Raw genomic sequence first — 23,057 nt, forward strand, 5'->3', positions numbered from 1 at the left:
TGTTTCCTTTGCTGTGCAGAAGATTTTTATGTTGATGTAGTCCCAGCAGTTTGCTTTTGTTTCCCTTTCCTGAGGAGACATATCTAGAAAAATGTTGCTAAGGCCAATGACAAAGAGATTACTGCCTATGTTGTCTTCTAGTCTTACGGTTGCAAGTCTTACATTTAGGTCTTTAATCCATTTTGAGTTTACTTTTTGTGTATGGTGTAAGAAAGTGGTGCAGTTTCATTCTTTTGCATATACCTGTCCAGTTTTCCCAGTACCATTTGTTGAAGAGATTGTCTTTTCCCCATTGCATATTCTTGCCTCCTTCGTCATAGATTAATTGACCATATAGGCACGGGTTTATTTCACTGTGCTCTATTCTGTGTCTGTTTTGGGCCAGTACCATGCTGTTTTGGTTACTGCAGCTTTGTGGTATGTCTTGAAATCTGGGATTGTGGTATCTCCAGCTTTGTTGTTCTTTCTCAAGACTGCTTTGGGTATTGAGGGTCTTTTGTGGTTCCACACAAATTTTAGTATAATTTGTTTAGTTCTGTGAAAAATACTCTTGGTATTTTGATAGGATTGCATTAAATCTGTAGATGGCTTTGGGTAGCATGAACATTTTAACAGTTTGTTCTGCCAATCCATGAGCATGGACTATCTTTCCATTTGTCTATGTCATCTTCAGTTTTTTCCATCAGTGTTTTATAGTTTTCAGAGTACAGGTATTTCAGTTACTTGGTTAAGTTTATTCCTAGGTATTTTATTATTTTTGATGTAGGTGTAAATGGGATTGTTTCCCTAATTTCTTCCTGCTACTTCATTATTAGTGTATAGAAATGCAAACTGAGTTTGAGTCCTGCAACCTTACTGAATTCATTTCTCAGTTTTAGTAGATTTTGGGTGGAGTCTTTTCAGGTTTTCTACATATAGTATCCTATCGTCTGCACGTATGATAGTTTTGCTTCTTCCTTACCAATTTGAATGCCTTTTTTTTTTCCGTGTCTGATTGCTGTGGCTGCCATTTCCAGTATTGTGTTGAATAAAAGTGGTGAGAGTGGACATCCTTGTCTTGTTTGGGACCTTAAGCTGTCCATTTTTTCCTCTTGAGTATGATGTTAGCTGTGAGTTTTTCCTGTGTGGCTTGTATAATGTTGTGGCATGTACTTTCTATACCTACTTTATTGAGGGTTTTATCATGAATGGATATTGAATTTTTCAAATACTTTTTTTGAATCTTTTGCATCTTTTCTCTTGTTCATGTGATGTATCATGATTGATTGATTTGGGAATATGGAACCACTCTTGCATCCCAGCAATAAATTCTACTTGATCATGGTGAATGATTTTTTTAATGTATTGTTGGATTTGGTTTGCTAGTATTTTATTGAGAATTTTTGCAGCCATGTTCTTCAGCAATATTAGCCTGTAGTTCCCTTTTTGTGTAGTATCTTTATCTGGTTTTGGTATCAGGCTAATGCTGGCCTTGTAGAATAAATTTGGAAGCTTTCCTTTCTCTTCTAATTTTTGGAATAGTTTGAGAGGAATAGGTATTAATTCTTCTTTAAATGTTTGGTATAGTTTCCCTGTGAAGCCATCTGGTCCTGGACTTCTGTTCCATGGGAATTTTTTGATTAATTATTCAATTTCATTGCTGGTGATTAGTCTGTTCAAATTTTCTATTTCTTCCTCATTCAGTTTTGGGAGATTATATGTTCGTAGGAATTTCTCCATTTCTTCTAGGTTTCCTAGTTTGTTGGCATATTTCATAATGTTCTCTTACAGTCCTGTGTATTTCTTATATTTTCTCTTACTGCTTTTAAAATTTATCTTTATCACTACTATTTGCCATTTTATGATTTGCTGTGGACATTTGATGGTATCACTGAGTTTCCTAAAACTTTTCATTTTTTTTTTCATTCTTCTGTTCAGTTTGATTTGTTTTCCATTACTCTGTCCTCCAGATCACTCATTGTTTTCTCTGCTTTCTCTAGTCTACTTTTTTATTTCTCTAGTCCACTTTTTTATCTAGTGCATTTCTAATTTCAGTTATTGAGTTACTATTTTTTATCATCTCTATCACTTTTTTGAGGGTTTCACTTAGGTCCTCCACTCTTCTCAACTTCAGTGAGTATCTTTATGACCATTATTTTTAAAAAATTCTACATTAGGCATATTACTTAACTCTGTTTTGTTTAGCTCTCTTTGCTGTGTTCTTACCCTTCTTCCTTTTGGGACATAATCCTCTCTTAATTTTGTCTCTCTGTATTAGGAAAGTCCGCTGTGTCTCCAGCTCTTGAAATAGTGAAATCAAAGAGGTCCTGTACTCTGCAGTACAATGTCCCTTGTTCACTGGAACCTCATGTTTCAGGGGTGTCTTCTGTGTGTGTTGTGTTACCCTACCATTCAGGTTGAGCTGCTTTTGCCTTCAGTCCATTTGTCTGCAGTGGCTCTCTTTGTTGTGAGTGGGCTCTGGTCCCTGTGTTGTTAGTGAGCTAGTTTGGGTTTGCCTAGGGTTTGGCTCAAGGCAGACCAGGCTTTTCCCAGACACAGTTGTACTGAACTTCAGGGTACTTTCCCTGTGTTGTGCCTTCAGAAGCTTTTGTTGGTGAGCTGGCCCTGTAGTCAGACTACATGTCTATTCTCCTACCCACTGCAGTGGCCACAGCTGGACTGGTATGTGTGTGGTTGCTGTCCCCTCTCTCCAGGGCAGAAGTCACTTTGGAGTGGTGCTGGCCCTGTCAGGGCTGCCTATACACTGCCTACAAACCTCTTTGGATGGGCTCTGACCAAAGGCATATTGGAAGGGGCAGGTGCACAGGAAAATGTAGGGGCAGGGCATATGGTGTTAGCAAGGTTTGATGAGGTCTACTGTGAGAGGGGAGCTGGAGCTGCTTTTGAAAACTGCTTTATTGCTGGTGGAGGTGAGTCTACAGAAGATTTGGGGCCGGGGGAAGTGCATGCAGTGCCAGCAAGGTCTATGCTGGTCTGCTGCGGGAGGGTACCTGCTGCTGCCCCAAACTGTGGAGGCTGGTTAGGTTGGAGGGCAGATCTGCAGAAGTATGTAAGGCATGCTATTAGCTACCTATGTGGAAAAGTGTGCTGCACTGGTTCCCACACGTGTCCATGTAAATAGGGTGGTGGCCCAGGGAGGGAAATGGTGCCCACCAGTCCTTTTGTTCTTGGGGAAGTCTCCTAAGGATCCCTGCTCCTCTAGTACGTGCTCTCTCCCATATACTGGAGGCATTTTTCCAAGTGCTGTTTCTTTGCTTTGTTTTCTTGGGGCATTATGCTGTCTTTTTAAGGGCCAGGATTCTGTTTCCTCTCATCCTCCCTTTTCTCCCAGAGCTGAGCCCACCAATTTGTGAAGTCCCAGGTGTTAAGCCCCACTGATCGTGGGAAGTGGGGTAACTAGGCCCCTCTGTGTTTTCAAATCAAATATTATGGGGACTAATTTTCCCTGTGTGTGTTCCCCATACCTGGGGTTCTTGGTGTGAGGGTCTGCTTTTCTCCCTTCCTGGTGCCAGTGGTGTCCCTCCCTCCTGCAGATAGTCCTGTGGTTAGATGTGTTTAGCTCCTGCCTGCAATTCCTGCCTCTTCAATATGGCCTCCTCTTTACTTTTTGCTGTGAATAGTCTGTTCTGCCAGTTCTCTGGGTTATTTACACTGATGTGGATGTTATCTGGTTGGATCTGTGGAACGAGGTGGGCATAGGATCCTCCTACTCTGCCATATTTTTCTTCAAAAAAAAAAAAAAAAAAAAGACCTCTAAAGATTTTATTTATTTGAGAGAGAGTATGAGATGGGGAGGGCAGAGGGAGAAGCAGACTACCAGCTGAACAGGGAGGCCAGTGTGGGGCTCAGTCCCAGGACCCTGATCATGACCTGAGCCGAAGGCAAAGGCTTAACTGACTGAGCCACCCAGGTACCCCTAGATGCTGTTTTTCTTTTTTTTTAAGATGTGATTCCAACAAAGGATCTATACCTTGAAGCTCTGAATTGTAATTGTCAGTAAATAGATTTTCCTTGAAAGGATGATGATAGCTTTTTACATAATGAATATTTTGTTACAGAGTAGAAAAAAGTACCATGGAATTGTAAAAACTTTGGCTTATAATTATGGCATTGCTTATTAACTATAACATTAGGAATATCTTCTTAACCTGTTTTCTGTAAAGTAGACTTAAAAATCTGTTTTTTTCCATAAAGGTTAGATAACATGTAACACTTAGCACAATGCTTAGTATATAGTGTATTCAGTAAATCAGTGTATTTCAAAAAAACCTTATGGTAATCCAGAAACGCAGTACTGTTAAGTGGGTGTGGGTGTTATAGTTCAGTTCTTATTAGTTACTCTTTTCCACTAGATGGTGCTAGGGGATAAATTTGCTTTTAGTATAATTCATCTATCATAAATCCATAAAAACAGACATTTGAGGGCGCCTGGGTGGCTCAGTGGGTTAAGCCGCTGCCTTCGGCTCAGGTCATGATCTCGGGGTCCTGGGATCGAGTCCCGCATCGGGCTCTCTGCTCAGCAGGGAGCCTGCTTCCCTCTCTCTCTCTGCCTGCCTCTCTGTCTACTTGTGATCTCTCTCTGTCAAATAAATAAATAAAATCTTTAAAAAAAAAAAAACAAAAACAGACATTTGAAGGTAGATAAAACTTTAGAAATTTTTCATTTACTGCTGAAATGGCATCTGGAAAGACTAAGAAACAAGAATTTAATACAAGAGGAATTGTTTTTTAAAAAATTTAAGATTTAGTTCTCACTTTCATAGGAATTTCTTTGGCAGGGTGAAGGGGGATTTAAAATTTAAAAATGCTCATAACTAAGATAAGAAATGAACCAGGAAAAGGGAGAATGGAATGCTTAATATAAACTTACCAGAGGTTCCAGGTGATGGAAAATCTTGATGTTGTGAGGTGTATACTTTTAAATTTCGTTCAAAGGTATTGCCGATCAGAGTCCTCTTGGATATGGGAATGAGAAAGAGAGTCAAGGAGAAAAATTTATGTTCACCTTATTAATCTTATATCTACAGTAGGCATATTTACAAATACTTTTGAGGTGGTATTTTCTGTGAAACATTTTATAACATCTTTTAAAGTGTGAAATAGCATCCCTACGTGGACATAATAATGAGAGTTTTTTTGTTTCTTTTATTTTTTTTTACTTAGATTACTGTTTTATATTAATGAGATCAAGTTTCCAGTGTCTGTTCCACTATGGCCCTTTTAAACTTTCCCCCAATATTCCAGTCATTTATATTCAGAAAAGTTGATCCTTTGGGGAAAAAAAAGACACTAGGGCCAAAGAAGTTTAGAAAGCACTGGATCTATAAAATGGAGTTGGTGTGAAGTCTAAGGTACCGGGACACCTGAGTTGCTGAGTTGGCTAAGCCTCTGCCTTTGGCTCAGGTCATGATCCAAGTTGGGCTCCTTGCTCAGCAGGGAGTCTGTTTCTCCTCTGCCTGCTGCTCCCCCTGCTTATGCTCTCTCTCTGACAAATAAGTAAAAATCTTAAAAAAAAAAAGTCTGAGGTACCTAATAATAGCCCAGTGTGCTCTTATATATACCAAAGTTCTGAGAAGTCTTAGAGTGTAGGAACCTGTTTAACTTGAACAGTGTTTCCCAATATTTTATTTTTATTTATTATTATTTTTTAAAGATTTTATTTATTTATTTGACAGAGAGAGATCACAAGTAGGCAGAGAGACAGGCAGGGACGGGGCGGCGGGTGGGCAGGAAGCAGGCTCCCTGCTGAGCAGAGAGCCCAATGCGGGGCTTGATCCCAGGACCCTGAGATCATGACCTGAGCTGAAGGCAGAGGCTTAACCCACTGAGCCACCCAGGTGCCCCATCCCAATATTTTATAATGATGGCCCCTGTATATGTGAAACTTCCACATCACAAGGTACTAGTTGGGAAACAGATCTATACTTTTTAACAATTACAACAACTTTTTTTTTTTTTTTTTTTTTTGTAAACAAATGACAGGATCCATCTCAGGAAGACAATCTGAAGAGCAATGATCTCCAAAGACTGAGCATTTCAAGGTATGAATATTTTTCAACATTCAGAAATAACATACTCTCCTCTGTAGGCCACTTTTTACAGCTTACCTAGATTTCTGTTAGGATTTAACCTTAAAAGTGAATGGATACCATTTGGGTACTGCATGTAATTTCTGATCACAGTGGATTTATAAAAAACATTTAACTGCTCTTCAACAGTTGGTTTGAACCAAAGTAGTAGAAAGGTACATATTGTGAAGCCTTAAACAAAAATTTTGAACATGCGATATTTTAGATAGGGCTTTAAGGAGCTAGCTGTATAGAAAGTATTCTGTAATAAATACTGATTTTGCATGAAGAATTATACATTTCCATATACAGTAATACCACCCTGTCCTTAAGGCAAACTTGGACCACCTTAGTCTTTGGTATAACATGAATTACAAGAGAACTATCCTCTTGGGATAAAAACAAAAGTAGCTGTTAAGAACTCATGTTTAATTTTAACTTTTTTCCCTTATATATCATTTTTATTTAAGTAACATGTACTGTGTTTCACATTATCTTATTTTATATTCCTTCTATATATGGATACTTTAATCCAATGAAAAATAGTGAGTTGACTTCATTGTTGGATCATTTGGCTTCCAAGGTTTACAAATCTAAAGTAAATGATGTGAAATGGCTCCTACCTATCTCTATTGAAAACCCAATTGAGAGAAATGATAAACTAGGGCAAACAATTTGAGGATTGCAGCCAATCTTTTAGATCCAGGGGGTAGGCAAACTTTTTCTATAAAGGACCATCATATTTAGGCCTTGTGAGTCATAACATCTTTCTTGCAACTACTAAACTTTGCCATTTGAACAGTTCTTCCGTTGATGCCCTTAAGTTTCATCTAACTTTATAGCAAGGAAGTTATTCCTTTTTAAACAGTGTGTCTAGGTCAATGTCCATGTAGATTATTTCTGAAAGTTGTAAGATACATTATTTTAGAAAGAAAGGAGTTTTGTGTGAGCAGGGAGAGGCCGAGGGAGAGGGGAAGTAGACTCCCCAGAGAGCCTGGATTCCAGCACAGGGGTTCCGTCTCACCACCATGAGATCATGACCTGAGCTGAAACCAAGAGTTGGATGCTTACCAATTGAGCCACCCAGGTGCCCCATATTTCAAGTTTTCTTATCAAAATTAACTTTTCTTCTGTCAACTGAGCCTCCCCTCATTTTGTTGTATTTATCAGCTTATAAGCCTCTTCAAACCATTTTTGGTAAGAAGCAGGGAACAAAGAAATACGTTAGAATCAGAGTATGTCAAATGAAAGAGCTATGTATATTTTATATTAGAGGAACGTGATAAAGAATGAGACTTCTTCCATTCATGGGAAATTTTATATAATTTGGATCACATCACCTGAGAATAACTCAAAAAGCTGCCCCCCACAACCTCCCTGCAAATGTTTTTTAAGACATCATATAATTAACAAGACGGTAAGGAATCTCCACACCAGGATTTAAGGGGATAAATATACAAGGAGATAAGTCTAGTTTTTGAGGCTGCCAGGCTATGTAATTGTGGCTTCAAAAGTACAGTTATGAATTCTCGAAAGCTTGGTAGTAACTCAGAGTATCAGCTGAGAGAAACAATTTTTAGAAAGATTTGCCCTAAGTTCTTCACTCTAAGAGCTACGTGTCTGCTAAAAGAATTGTATAATTAAAGCGTGTCCTGATGGTTTGCTAGTGCTCAGAGTGTATTTATGGTTTTATACAAGTTGGTTTGCATTTATTTTATGTAAACAATGTGGATTGCAAAACTGATTAGGTTTCCCTTTTCTGGTTAATAACTAGAAAACTAATAACCAGATTTGTAGCTTACCCCTTGGTAAACTTTGTTATCGTGCATTTTAATGTTAGTCTCATTCCTAGCTGCATTTTATCTTGTTTTTCCTTCACCTTACCGCTTGTACCTATGCCCAGTTTATTTATAGTCCTGTGTTGTTTTAATATTTTTAAGTTACCTCATCACTTTTAAGTGGAACAGTTGAAAGTTTACTACATTAGCAAAAAGGTCAATAGGAATGTTTCCACAAAACCTTTAAGTACGAGTTTATGTATTTTTAAGGATTATTTTTTATTTATTTGTAAAACACCCTTTTTGGGAAAACTTTTTTTTTTCATATGTCCTCCATCATATTGCCAGGTGAATGAGGTACTGTATTGTTCCTCATATAGAGTGAACCTTTAGTTACTGGAGGCCTTTTATCTAGTACTTACTGTGTAGAATATCACTTAACAGCAGCCCAGCCAGGAATTTGGCCTATGTCCTGCTCGTGTTCTGTTTGGTTTTAGCTTTATAGGTTGTTGTGCTCAGTGCTTAAACATATGTAGGTATGGAGTAAACTTATATGGTAAATTTCTTAAAAATGTAAATCTTTAGGAAATATGGATTAGGTTAGTGTTTTTCAAATGGTGCTGTGCTCCCTTAGTGGTCATGAAACTTGGTATGTTGAGAGAAGTATTTTAAATATTGAATAAAATAGAAGAACATACCAGTGTGTATTACACATAATGAGGGGGGTTAAGTATGGTTTCTCATAAGTTACTCTTTGGGTTGCAGTGTAAAATGATTCGTTGCTGTGCCTCACATTAAAATAGGTCTAAAAGATACTTGGTTTTGGGGAATCACAGTTGTCAAAATACACACTTCTAAATCTTTAGCTCTTGGGTAAGATATCTCGTACTTTGATTTTAGAATTTCTGGGGAATGTAATTGTGTAGTAAATTTGCAGAAGCTAAAGAAAAACAAATAGGTGAAGTAAAAAATTGGATTTTTCTTAGACAAGGAATACTAATTTCAGTATTGAAGAGTTGAATAGTTTCGATTAAGAAAACTGGGCTTTTACACAATTTGACTTCATAAGCAGGACACGAAACCTGCTCATTCACCTCTCAAGGAAGAGGTATGTTACATTTAAAATTTAGAGGATTGAAATTTGTGGTTAAGAAGGTTTTGTTGGCAGCCAGCATATTGGAGGTGCTTGGTAAATGTGTGATGAAGATGATGGTAATAATCATATGAAAAATGTAACCCCAGCAGGGCAGCAGGCAGTCCTTAGACTGGATAATTAAAAGATGGCTTTGATCAGCAACATGTTAGAATATGGAGTAATCTCCTGAACCTGTTTCCTCACAGGGAAACTGTGGTTATACCCAGCTTGTCAAACTGGTGCAAGAACATGGTTGAGCATTTATTACGTTAGGCATTTTTGTAGGGTTCTCATTTGGGGTGCTTTTTAGTGTTGCATCTCAGTGCTCAAGTAGTTTTATAATTTCTTATACACATTTGCACCTGTGTCACTTAAAGCAAAACTTAGCTAAATTCACACTCCTGCTTGGTTGGGGACGGGTACAGAGCCAGCCTATTCAATCTCAAAAATATCTAGATAAGTGAAGGTTAGTTGTAACCCCGCTAAAGATTTGTGGATAATTTGCCTTTTCCAATCTCACTTAAGGTAATGATTTAAATACTTTGTTCAAATAAATTAATTTTGTGAAAGTACTCTGAAGACTGTAGCACTTTCTAGTGTAAAGAGACTGTTATTACTTTATTATCCACAAGGGGGAGAGCTTATACTTAGTAATTTGTTGGTTTGGTTTTTAGCTGTAGTTTTTAATTCAGGTGACATTAAGGGCAAAAGAAAAAGACTTAGATGTATGTTGAACTTAGTGACCTAGTTTTTGGTTTAACAGTCTTCATTAAATTGAATTGGAAAATGTGCATTAGACACTGCTTTAACACTTCTAATTGTTTCTTTTACTTTACATGCTTAGCTATTTTGAATGATTAAATGTGTTTGATATTCTGGGACCCAAACATGGTCTTGGATATTTGCTTTTGTTTTCTCAAAGTTAGGTACTGATTTGTCATCTCATGCCAATAACTAAACAGTATTTTTAAACTGTATTATTCATATCGTCACAGTCTGCATGAATTAGCAAGTTTAAGTGCTGTATATGTGTTACGCAATGTGAGTAACTCTTTGGAAAGCATACTGAATACCCACAATTGCAACAAGGAACAAACCACTCTTCACACTTAAGACGGGTTCCTATGTGAAACATTCATTGTAACATACATCTCAGATGTTTACTGGTGAAATGGGGGTGGTTAACTAATTTTTGTTAAGTAATTATTTAACACTTATCAAAAACCTGCAAAAAGCCCTGTGATTTTTAATAGACTCCTGTTTGACAAATGACATTGACAAATGACATTTACAATAGACTAAAACATGTAGATTTTTCCCAAAAGCAGTATAAAGTTTATTCTGCTTCTAGTGAAAGAATTGTAGTCTTAGTGGAATAGAAATACCTTGACAAAAAACGTATATAACCTTTCATTCAAAACAATTTTTTTTTTTTTTAAAGATTTTATTTGACAGAGATCACAAGTAGGCAGAGAGGCAGGCTGGGTGGGGGGGGGGGAGCAGGCTCGCCAATGAACAGAGAGCCCGATGTGGGGCTCGATCCCAGGACCCTGGGATCATGACCTGAGTCTAAGGCAGAGGTTTTAACACACTGAGCCACCCAGGTGCCCCAGAACAATGATTTTTGGGTAGCTCTGTTGCACTGTAATTCAAACAGGATATTAGATTTAGGTATCAAGAGTATTATACCTTGGTTTATTTAAAGGTTTTTGTTTATAGCTAGATAAAAATTGATGTATTTTCTAACTTGTTCTACTTATTAAATTTACACCAGTATCTTTAAATTTACACCAGTATCTTTAAGAGGCAGTAATGGTCATTTGAATGCTATGAGAGCAATTGTTTTTATACTTAACATTTTACATATCCTTGTATAGCAAAGTAGGTATATTGAAGATCTCAGTTTATTTAGTTGGCAATTAAAAACCAAAAAAAATCATGAATATCCATGTTTAATGGAAGAATGAGACTTTACAAATTAGGTGTAAAATAATTTATAACTTCTCAGATAATTGAGGCAAAATACTTTTAATTATGAAAATGAGAGGCATTTATGAAGTTTTAAATTTGTTTCATATAATCCTCTCTCTGGCTTCTTTTTCCCTTACCAGGAAATCATCTGGCTCTTCTTGTCTTGTGCTGTCATGTCACATTGGTTTAGACCAACCATATGAGACAGCCCAGTCAAACATAAAAGAATGAAATGCATGAAACCTAAATTTTAATGTGGATTTGGGTATACATTCAGCAGTTGATACATTTCAATTCACAATGTCAAAACCAAATAAGGGTTAAATACAAATTAAAACTCTATACATGAATAAACGTCACTTTATTTTTGATCCGATTTGTAAATGAAGACCATACCCCTTGAAGTAGTGTCACAGCACAGCACATTATAGGCTATAATTAATAAGAAATTTGGTTGTAATACTACTTTTGTAATACCTTTGTTTAATATAGTTCAGTTAATGGCCAGAATTGTGAATAAGATCTTTTTACTTATTAATGCCCATATTTCTGTTACTTAATGAGGAAGTTTTGTTTATCTTAAAACTAATTGGAGCAGAAATGCAGATAATGCTCATTTCTATATTAAAGTCAGTACTTTCTGTCCATAAAGAAAGTTATATAACCAGTAACTTTAAAAAAAAAAATCTATTTCAGTGATAATATGCAAAATGCATACTGGGAACTGAAGAGAGAAATGTCTAATTTACATTTGGTGACTCAAGTACAAGCTGAACTACTAAGAAAACTGAAAACCCCAACTACAATCAAGAAAGGCAAGTTAATGTTTGCTGGAAACCCTATTAGAAGAGCAGCTGGCTATTGTTTCTTATCAAAATCTCATCAGATGATTTTGATAAGCCAAAGTATATATAGTATGTTCACAGCCTACCTATTCTCTGCTTTGGCTTCATTCTCATACTGGTCAACTTCACACATAAAGGTGTTGCTGATGTGTTTTTTCTTCGTACTGTATTCTTTTCCCCTTGTGGCTTTTTTTCTCAGCCAAGTGTTGCTTATGTGTATAAGCCTGAGGTGTTAAGTTTGCTCTAGTTGACCTTTTACCACAACTCCTTCTTATATTTAAAAAAAAAAAGAAAAAAAAGACACCAAGACACCGAAAGGTATTTTTCATTCCAGTGTTACAGAATATATCAAAGACCTAGCTCTTTAAATTGTTTTGAAGAAAATTACTTCGATGCATTTATTGGGTTCATTTGGTAAACTTAATTTTTCTTTCCATAAAAGGATAGATTGTTTAGAATGGAGACCAGGTGTTATCCCCTTATCCCTTTCAATGAAATGAAAATTTTCACTGATTTGCTTTTCATATGTAACTGTTTGGCTGACTAAACTTTCTGAGTTTTGGGCTAATATAGTACTATTTTGCCAAAGCTATTTTTATACCTCAATCAGTGCATTTGCACTTTTTATTACATAATAGGTATATTTCTGAAAAGTTGTAAATTTGAATGCCCTAAGTTTATTTTAAAAGGAATGAGATGTGACTTTTTTTATAAAGAATATTCACTACCACCTAATTTAAAATTATATGCACCTCGTATTGCTGCTAAAGAGGGCACAAGAGAATTTTGTTTTATAAATCTCCTCAGCAGTGTTTACTAGTAGGGAAAAAGGAAAACTAAAGTCAAAACTCCTTTCAGTTTCGTGAGTTATTTATGAACCAGGAAAACTAATAGAGTGCTCTGGCAGGCTCCAACTTAATTTATGGTTCATTTTGCCCTTGAGTTTTCCAGTGGCCAGGGTTACATATGAGGCCAAGGTATGTTGATGGGGAAGTTCCTCCTTTTAAAAGGAACATAGAATAATCTTGTAGGGAGTTTTCAGTGAGGCTTTTTATGTAATAATTTCCAAAGAATAATGTAGGAGGAATACTCTTTCCATATTTAATAATAACTCATTTGTGTGTCCCTTCTGAGCTGATTAAGGATGTCTTTTGGTATATTGAACCATAAATTTTCTAGCATACAACAACAGTGGCAGGCTCAAGGCCACCACTCCTAACTGCAGCACTCAGTGCTTCGGGGAGTAGAGACAGACTAAATCACCTTTTTTCTAATCTACAGATCACCCTTGTCCAGAAGTTGAGCACCTTTAACTTCTCCTATCCCTCTTCCCAAGAAAAAAAGGCAATAAGCTTATAATGTGGTTCAGTTTTCTATAAAATTACAGATTCAAGTCTTTGTTCTAATTCCTAGCATTTTGCCACAGTTGGTTAAATTGGAAGGGGCAGAGAAGCTCATACTACCATTATGTTGGCTATCACTAAATAACAGCTTTAAAGCAGTTTGTTTTCTAAGCCATTATGTGTGTACTAAACATTTTTTCCCTTCACCTGTTACTGTAACCACAGCAGAAATATGTGTTTATTTAAGAAACAGATTATTATGTATTCAAACTTTTATCCATAAAAGACTTTGGATCAATTCACAATGTAATTATTTCTGAAAAAATTTATTTTATTTTTTTTTTAAAGATTTTATTTATTTATTTGACAGACAGAGAGGCAGGCAGAGAGAGAGGAGGAAGCAGGCTCCCTGCCGAGCAGAGGGCCGGACGCGGGGCTCGATCCCAGGACCCTGGGACCATGACCTGAGCCGAAGGCAGAGGCTTTAACCCACTGAGCCACCCAGGCGCCCCTGAAAAAATTTACTTTTGAAGTACCTATGGAAAAAAGATTTGAATAAGCAAAGGATATTATATTTAACAAAACATTACTTTAGAATAGCTTAGTTTCCACTGACACGTAGTCTGCAAACATTTTCTAGCCACATTATGAGCCAAGAAGGGGATCCTTTCTGTATTTTAACTCTGGCTTCTAACTTCTTTAACTATGGAATTCTTCATCTTCATTAATTATTCTGTGATATAGGCAGGACAAGATTACTATGTCCATTTTGCAGATAAGAGAAGTGACACCTGGACACAAATGACTTAACCTATCTAAAAGTCAAAATGCCAGTAAATAGTGATCCAGAATTAGAACTCAGATAATTTTTCATCAGTCTTCAAGTCACAGTGCCCCAGTGGTCACGCAAACTTAGAAATGTTAATTTTATTTCCAGTTCTACATTTAACGAAATTAATGAAGTGTTATGTGTTTTATGATCACAAATGCCTTGACAACTGACATTTAGCCTGTGCTTTCTTTTTAGCCTGTGCCCCAGTAGGATGCACGGAAGACCTTGGGAAAGACAGCACAAAACTGCACTTGGCGAATTTTACTGCAACATACAAAAGACATTCCCCTCTCTCACCGAATGGCAAAAGTGTTTGCCATACCACATCTTCCCCTTTACCAGGAGATATAAAGGTTTTATCAGAGAAAGCAATTCTCCAATCATGGACAGATAATGAGCGATCCATTCTTCATGATGGTCCTAACTTTCAGGAACACAGCTCTTATGGCAGAAATTCTCTGGAAGATAATTCTTGGGTATTCCCAAGCCCTCCTAAATCAAGTGAGACAGCATTTGGGGAAACTAAAAATAAAACTTTGCCTTTACCCACTTTGCCACCACTGCATTACTCGGATCAACATAATCAAAACTGTCTTTTTAAGAATTAATTCTGAAGAGATTAATGATTTGGTCATGAGGTTACTGTATCTCCCTCAGTGGCACTCTCAAGAAGTTATTTAACAAACTGAAACCAGATTTCGATTAAACTTTGCAGAGTTCTTCGGTATATATGTTTGTACATACTGTTCCACATTATGTAGTTGATTTCCCAGTATGAAAGAGCACCGTCCAACTCTACGTTCCGGCTAAGAATCAGACATATGCTGCTTACTAATAAATAAACTTAAGGTGTTTTAAAGAGACAATTTTACCTTTGATAGTAATTGTAAATAACAGCCTCACATAAAGAATGGAATTAAAATTTCTTGGACATGGTTTTATAAAGCATGTGAAATACGTAAATATCCATTCGTAAAAATAAGAGGCCATTAATATGAGACAAATTATAAGTTGCTTTAAGTTGCAAAAAAGAGCAAATGGCAAAAGAGTAAGTCATGTTTCTGTTGACCTTCTACTGAATAAAGACAAAAAGTGTTATGGTTAAATAATAGCATCTCTTATAGGTTATTCCATCTCCGTATGCTATTGTGTTTTCAAAGTTTAAGACTTTAAATCACAGTGTTAAGACTTGAAATAACCTGATCCTTGAAGCCAACTTTGTCCTCAAATCCTAACTGAAAAGTGAAAATGTGTGTGAACTATTATAATTCTATAGTTTTCAATGAGAAATAGAAAGAGCACCACAAAGGTTTTAGTCTAAATCTGTGCCATCAGTGGTCCATAATGAAAATCTAAGTATGTAACTGGATAAAGTCATTTTCATCAGGGTCTGTACCTGCTAGTTATGTAGAGCAATTTATAAATTGTTAGTTTATTGGAAATGTAACATTTTACTCATTGAGATAGTGATATTTCCTTAACCAAATTAGGAACTGTAATTCTATAAACCAAATTCTGTGCTGTATTGATATAGTACAATCATGAAATGTCCCCAGACTTTTTGATTCTAAGTGGCCTATCATTTATAAACAAGCATATAACAAGGATGGTTTCACACAGAAATCTATCTAAATTCTTACAGGGTGGTGGAATTAACATATTAGTAATATAATGTATTAGTTGGCTTATACATCTTTTGCCTGAGATAAAGTGTTTCACGTAGGAGGCCTTTATCCTTTTTGATAGTTTCAAATATCTTGAACTCAAAAGAGTATCTCAGATCTCTAATATATTAACTGAATAGCATACATACACAAACAATGTTCACCGTTCATCAGATATTTTTGTCTTTCTATTATCTTACTCACTTATTCAGGCTTGTCTGTGATTAATGGAATTGGTGTCAGATGCTGGAATTTATTCTGACCAATGAACACAGCTGACTCCAGGGAGTACAATCTCCTGCCAAGTAATAGAACAAAACCCAATATGCATAAAACAAATACAAGACTCCAGGCTTTAGCTAAAGGAAGCAACTACCTGTGTAATAACAAAGCAGCAGAAACTATTTCTCATGTGGCTGCGTAGACTATATATTCTATCTAATCTCTAATGTAGCTTACTGGTTTGTCTTTTTTTAAACCAAGGTTGGAAACTTTCCTTTGTAAAGAAGTAGTATGAGATAATGGCTTGATTAATGTTTTGAACAATGCCAAGAAATTGTTTAATTAAAATAAATTATTTTTGTTTGAAATTGAAGCGAATGTGAAATACTATCCTTGCCTTTATATTCCAAGGTCAGGTACTAATTGTTAGTTGTTCATTTGATTCATGTAACAGGCATTTGTCTTGTTAAATCATTTCTTTTAAGCAGAAAAAAATGTTCTTCCATATGAACAAGAGGGTGGCTATCCAACAGGTATGCTAAAAATCAGTGGTTGTATGTTCTTTACAGTGTAAAGTGCTAAATAAATGATGTGTAGGACTCTGATAAAGATTAACCAAAAACTTTTAACCAGCCACAAATTTAAAAATGTATGCTTTATGATCATCTCCGTTGTACGTAAGATTCAAAGAGAAATGGGAATGGCCCATCATTTGATAATCTATTTGAGATGGAAAAAAAAAATTTAAAGATTTACCTGAGGCAGGGTAGGGGAGAGAGAGAAAATCTCAAGCAGACTCCCCACTGAGCACCAAGCCCAACCGGGGGCTGGATCCCAGGACCCTGAGATCATGACCTGAGCTGAAATCCAAGAGGCGGATGCTTAACCAACTGAGCCAGCCAGGTGCCCCCGAGATGGAAAATTCTATGTTGATTTCTTTCATACTGCTTGAAATTTGCTCCAAAGGGCTTCCCTTGGAAATATCTTTAATCTTTAGCTTTTTATAGCCCAGTTCCCATTTATATAACAGAATGAAGAGAAGACAGGTAACAACAAAAAGCCACTCACTCCTTCCTCTTGATCTCCTATTAGTGAAAATAAAATCTGCATCTTCTTTAAAAGGAAATGGAGATTCTGCCCAGATGGAACCTAATTCCTAAGCAGAGCAGGGACACACCTATGGGAAACATCAGAAACCAAGTAAGTAGGGGAAAATTCAGACTTAAAGACCTGAGACCTAATCTTGGAAAAACCATAATGATCTGATCCAGAGAGGCTACATGAACAAGGTGGATCTTTAGGGGAAGAAAATCTGTGCACTAGTTCTTCACAGAAATAGCTTCAGCCAGAGGTATGAATGAGCAAGCCAGACAACAACTGAGGCAGCTGTTTTAGAGTAGACAGTGTGGTGGCTAGGCAGGATATCCTGAAAGCAGTGATAAAGGGTTTAGTTTCTGGTAGAGGAATGAACATACTTACATACTACTATTCTAGTACCTGTGGAGAAAGTGACATCTACAGAAAATAAATTTTCCACATAAAATTTAGCTCCTCTGATTGTCATCCAAATTATAAATTAGCCACAGATTATATATTTCACTAGCTTTTTAAATTTACTGCCTTTTCTTCATTTGCACCATTAAAAGGTCCTGTACGCTAAGAAATGTAATAGGTACTGAAAGGCCAACAGAAGAATATAGGCTTGATGACGCCTATGGTATGTGGTCTCTAGGTTTCTACATTTGCTTTGCTTTTGTCTGCTCTAGTAATCTTCCTTTTGATCTGTGGGCTAGGAAAATGTGGTTTCTTTGGTTTTCAAGTAAGAGTAAAATAGTTCTTTGAGTGGTTCACTTGAGTAAAGTATGGAACTTGAGCATCACACTGGTTCCTTAGCATCCTATCTGCTTTAAACTAAGTCCTTTAAAAAAAGAATAATCTCAGGTCTATTTTATGGAATAGGGGTCAAAATTAAATCTTGTCCTAGTATGTAGTAATTTCTATTTGTGATTTTAATGAGATATATATGTAGACAGATAGAAACTGGTTGCCGTGGCTATAGTGGAGAATTAACAGCTCATGGAAGAAAAGAAAAGCAAGTTTTGATATAAAAAACTGGAACCAAATTATTGTACTCGGACAATTTTTTACATTAGCTCCTGAAATCATTAAAATATTTTCAGTAACCAAATGAACAGGTCAAGGAACATAATAATTCATTTTAGGAAACTTTCCATCAAACATAAAATTAATTCATCTATTTATCTGTTTCCAAATAATCCTTTACTACTACTAACAACCATTAAAGAGCATTTACCACATCTGAGGCACTGTCCTAAACACTCTACTTACTTGCAATAATCCGCACAATAGCAAAATTATTTCCATGGTGACATACCTAGTAAGTAACAGAACCAAGAAGGATTCTGGTTCATCACTATTCTGCTATACTGCCTTATTAACACCTCTGACGGCTGTCCATCCCTACTTTGGTTACTTCTGATCCCTATGATTACCCCTTAGTCTATACACTGGACAAAAGGAATATAAGGTCTATATATATAGAACCCTAAATCTCAGTATCTCTGTTACAGAACTGTAATTGTGGAAGATTTACCAAAAAATCCATGATGCCCAGGCAGACCATATCCCATTTCACTATTTACTACTCCTACCACATTTGACAAACTTGACTTTAAAATTTAAAAAAAAAAAAACCTTTATTTCAGATAAAATTAGTATTTCCGTAATTTAGGATAAAGCAAACACTTCCTTGAGTCCATTATTTTAGGTGATAATGATTTCCGTGAGTATCAGAGCTTCTGAGTATCTGAACATTTGCCTATATGCTTGTGGGAAGCTTCTGTAGCCTTTTCTTGGTAGGAATTCCAGTTTTTCTGAATTCTTCCCTTTCCTTCAGGTATTCCATTTTGCATTCTTCATAAAAGGCTGGATCATTATAACTACAAGAAGGAAATGAAAATCTTTTAAAAAAGTGAAACTTCACGAGTTTTTAATATAAGCTTGGTTTAATAATATTCAGACATTTCACCAGGTACAATCTTTAAAAGTAGATTTTAAGAAATGGTCATAAACTTACTGTAAACATTAGGCTATCAACCTGCTTAAGAGGGCAAGGGGGATGACCCAGTGGTTTGTTTTTGAATGGCAGGATAGAGCGATGAGAAGCACAGTGCCTATCCTCAGGGAGCGCATGGTGTTCTGGAACAGGAAGGAAAGGCTGCACCACAAGGAAGGATGCAAAGTGCTGTGCCGGAGGTATGGCCCAGTGCACCATGGGAACCTGGGAGAGAAGTGGGGAAAGGAGAGGTGGCAAGAAGTGCAGGAGTTGCACTTTAACGGACAAGAGAAGTCCAGACTGAGGCACACTGGAAAGGCACAAAGATGAGGAAAAACGACGAAGAACTGCAAATAACTACCATTATAGCAGATTATGCACGTAAGAGAAAGGGCCTGGAATAAAACTAGACAGGGCAGGAGCCACATCATGAAGGCCACTGTATGCCATACCCAGAAGTTGAAATCTATCCTGAAGGCAATGGGACACTATTAACAGAAAACTCGAAGATCAATTTTATGTTGTAGGTGAGTCAGGCCACATGCTACAGGCCAAAACGGAGAAGCAGGGTTTGGTGCAGGATGCCCAGTAATAAGTAAACTACCACAATGATCCAGAAAAGAATGATGAGGGCCTAAGCTAATGAGAAGTTGGGATGAAAAGGACAAAATCGATCTGGGGGAGATGTGGGTAATAAAATCAATAGGAAATAACCATTTAGAGTTAAGAGACAGGAGTCTAAATTCTAGACACATGATGCAGGAGGAGGACAAGGAGGGGAGTTCAGTTTGGGACCCAAAGAGAGCAGAAAAATGTCATGACCTATAGGAAGTTAACTGAATCCATGGGTGTAAACTGAGCTTTCACAGACCTAAGCATGAGGAGAGAACCGGGAACCCATTTTAAGGAATCGGTTAAGGAAGAAAAGGCTGAGAAGAAATGAGATGTTGGAGGAACAGGAAAGAGTGTAAGGGAAGCCAGATAGAAGGGAATTTTAAGGAATTTCTGGAGGTCAAGTATTCCTTCAAAGGAAGGAATGAAAAGCAATTCACTGCATTTGGCTACCAGGAACCCATTAGAAACTTGAGAAGCAGCAGTTCCAGTGGAAGGGGGCAGAAGCGAGACTGCTGTTTACTAAGGAATGAGTGAAAATGAGACAGAGATAAAAGAGAACAAGTATTCATATTTCAAGATGTCACTATGAAAAGATGAGAGGGCAGTGGTTAACTTCATTTCACAGTAAAGCAGAGCACTTTCTTATCCCAAAATGAAGAAATAGACTATTGAGACTTAAGGTCAAGTAGTAAAATCCTTAACTCCATTTACTTTCAGCAAATGTCACAACCCTCTTTGTTTCATTTACTGTTTCTCTCCTAAACAGAAGCAGCCTCCTCCAACCCTTCCCAGCCCCTTCCCCAGAACAGACTAGAAGTTCTTCCTCCTTATTTCCAGGGGGTAAAAGATGGAAGGATATTTAAATGATTAACATTCAGATAACAAAAACAAGTACAATTTTTAAAAAGAGCCACCATTTACTGACTACCTATGTGCCAGGCACTGTTGTAATGAGTTTATGTATAGTCCCCCACGATCACTCCATGAGGAATAATTTTCCCATCTTCTATGAGGAACTTGCCTGAGGCTGCATGGCTAGCTAAGCTCTGGCTGGTCCAGAAGGTAAGCCCCGGCTGCCCTCTCCCCAGCTGGCACTCCTGCCCCTCTGCTCTAATAATGCCCATCTGAGAGGGATGGATAATATGGCAAACTAAGAACAAGTTATTATGATGGCTAAAACTGAGGTGTAAAATCCTTTAATATACAACAGAATTTAAATTCAGTCACAAAGAAGTTTAACAGGTTCGTTTATTCATTACACATCTCTTGGGAGCATGAGGGAATAGAAATGGAAGAAAAACTAGTCACAGAAGGAACTCTAACTCTCTGGTGAAATGCTTAGTGCAGGTCCATAAGTAAGGGTGTTTCCTCATCCATAAATGTAGAGATTAACTTCTCAAGTCTTCTAATTACAGAATTCTAAAATAAGTTTGTAAATTTAAATGTATATGTACATTAGTTGTTCTCAAAAACAAAAACAAAAACAAATATTTGATTCAGATAATCACTTTTTATAGAATTCCCTAAGGAAGCATCAAACCATGCGGACCTATGTTTCAAGGGCTAGAGAAGTATAGAAGGAAATAACGGTTAACCAAAAAGACCTCACAACTGTCAGTTAACAATACTAAAGTATTCTGGAATATCATCAATAATGTAGACAATAAAATGTGTGGGGAGATACAACAGAAAGCACCTAGGGTGACTGGGTGGCTCAGTCAGGTGAGTGTCTGACTCTTGCTTTTGGCTCAGGTCATGATCTCAGGGTTGTGAGATCAAGCCCACATCAGGCTCTGAGCTCAGCATGGAGTCAGCTTGACATTCTTTCCCTCTCTGCCCGTACCCTGGTACTGCTCTCTCAAAAAAAATAAAGTCTTTGAAAAAATGAAAGCACTTGCATTCCAAGAATTTTGCGAATTTTTACTTTAATATTCAACTAAATGTCAGTGAACATGATATTTAAGAATTATTTTAAAATTGATTAACTTCAAAAATCTAAATTTACCTTTGTATCCTTCATTTGATTTATTACAACTTTCCCAGGAGTTAAAAATTATATTAATCCCCAAATCACAAGGCTGGCAAGTCATCTAATTCAGTACCTTTTCATTAGAAGAGACAAATATAAGCCCATCTATAATATATTCTACAGCTCAACCTGTTCATGAAAAGGAATTTGCTGTCATATGAAAAATCCTGCATTTTTGTTTGCTTGACCTCATATTTTTAATCAGATATAATGTTGACCCATGTAACTTGATAAGACCTTTCATAAATAAATAAATGTTGCTTAATATTTAACAAACTGAAGTCTCAGATTGAGCTAACAGTATCAAGGATCTGATGGGGCGAAATACAAAATCTATTACATGTAATGAGTTAAATAACAGTCTTACCTGCTACATGTATTAAAAACACAGAAAAGCACCAACAATGTGGTGACTACTTACTAAGCAGTTAGGCATTCTTTCAATGCAGAATTTTCTTTCCGGCATTTTACTACCATAAGGATTCCAGAGTCCTTGCAACATTTGGTAAAATCTGAAAAAGTTTGGAAAGAAAAAAAAACGACTTGCAGTTACATCAAAATTTTTAAAGATTCCTTAGAGAAAGAGAAAGAGAGAAAGAGCGTGGGGGGAGGGGGAAAGGGAGAGAGGGTCCCAAGTAGATTCCATACTGAGTACAGAGCCTAACACGGGGCTCAATCCTATGACCCTGAACTGAGATCATGACCTGTACTGAAACCAAGAATCAGATGGACACTCAACCAGCTTAGTAGGCACTCCTACTAATTTTTAACAGCTCTAAAATACTCACCACTTAACATCTATTACTTAGATTATGCTTGGCACATAGTATACACTCCAGAGAAGACATGCACACGAATAAAAGGCAGAACAGGATGAGTGCCATTAACTTTGCAGAAATAAGGGATGGACTCCGAAAGCGGGGGGGGGGGGGGGGGGGGGGAGGGGGGGGGGGGCCGGGGGAGGGACGGGGGGGGGGGGGGGGGGGGGGGGGGGGGGGGGGGGGGAGGCCTCTGAGGAGGCCTCATAGACACAGAAGGGATGTGGAGAATAAGGAAGATTCCTAATACAGAAGAGGGGTATCCTTTACAAGAAATGAGTGAAAGGGTAAAAGGGGAGTTGTTTGCAAATACGGGCCTCTGGCTTCTAGTCTCTGCAGCTCACCTGATGGCATCACGGCACCTGCTTTAAGCCAACCCTGCCAAAGGGCCTTCCTATCTGATAATAGGGTTCCCACTCCATTCCCAGGTCAACTCTTAGATGTCCCTGGAAACAGTTTTCTGTCAAATTTCCAGTCTAGTAGTTTGTCTTTTAAATTGTACTGATCCCTTGGTATCCTGCCTTCTCAACACTCCCAACTCAAAGAAGCCTGGCGCTCTAATCCAGTCTGCTTTGGAAAGTCAGACTGGGTCCTCCGTTATTCTTCCCACAGGACAGTGTGCTTTGCTGCAGCTACTCTCCCGACTATTCTGGTCCTTCCT

The 23,057-nt window shown here is 37.3% G+C and overlaps 2 protein-coding genes across 5 annotated transcripts in view; one reads left to right on the plus strand and one right to left on the minus strand.

Moving 5' to 3' along the window:
• Positions 1–15,842, plus strand: part of LOC111155184 (5-azacytidine induced 2) — a 35,363-nt gene extending 19,521 nt beyond the window's left edge. For all 3 annotated transcript variants that reach the window (XM_022515279.1, XM_022515281.1, XM_022515280.1), the window contains exons 6-8: positions 5,983–6,041; positions 11,649–11,767; positions 14,168–15,842. In XM_022515279.1, the coding sequence (XP_022370987.1) occupies positions 5,983–6,041; positions 11,649–11,767; positions 14,168–14,580 (591 nt within the window). In that variant the 3' untranslated portion in view covers positions 14,581–15,842. The remainder of the gene's footprint in view (positions 1–5,982; positions 6,042–11,648; positions 11,768–14,167) is intronic.
• Positions 15,843–15,870: 28 nt separating this feature from the next.
• LOC111155186 (C-X9-C motif containing 1) overlaps positions 15,871–23,057 on the minus strand; it is an 85,724-nt gene continuing 78,537 nt past the window's right edge. The window contains exons 3-6 of one of the 2 annotated variants that reach the window (XM_022515286.1): positions 22,000–22,090; positions 18,574–18,818; positions 16,927–17,035; positions 15,871–15,934 (exon numbers count right to left, since the gene is read on the minus strand). In XM_022515286.1, the coding sequence (XP_022370994.1) occupies positions 18,698–18,818; positions 22,000–22,090 (212 nt within the window). In that variant the 3' untranslated portion in view covers positions 15,871–15,934; positions 16,927–17,035; positions 18,574–18,697. Of the gene's footprint in view, positions 15,935–16,926; positions 18,819–21,999; positions 22,091–23,057 lie in introns of both variants that reach the window. The other variant, XM_022515285.1, reaches the window with a different exon arrangement.

The sequence above is a fragment of the Enhydra lutris genome, unplaced genomic scaffold (assembly GCF_002288905.1).
Source record: "Enhydra lutris kenyoni isolate GAN:26980312 unplaced genomic scaffold, ASM228890v2 scaffoldscaffold39, whole genome shotgun sequence".
Classification (NCBI taxonomy): Eukaryota; Metazoa; Chordata; class Mammalia; order Carnivora; family Mustelidae; genus Enhydra; species Enhydra lutris.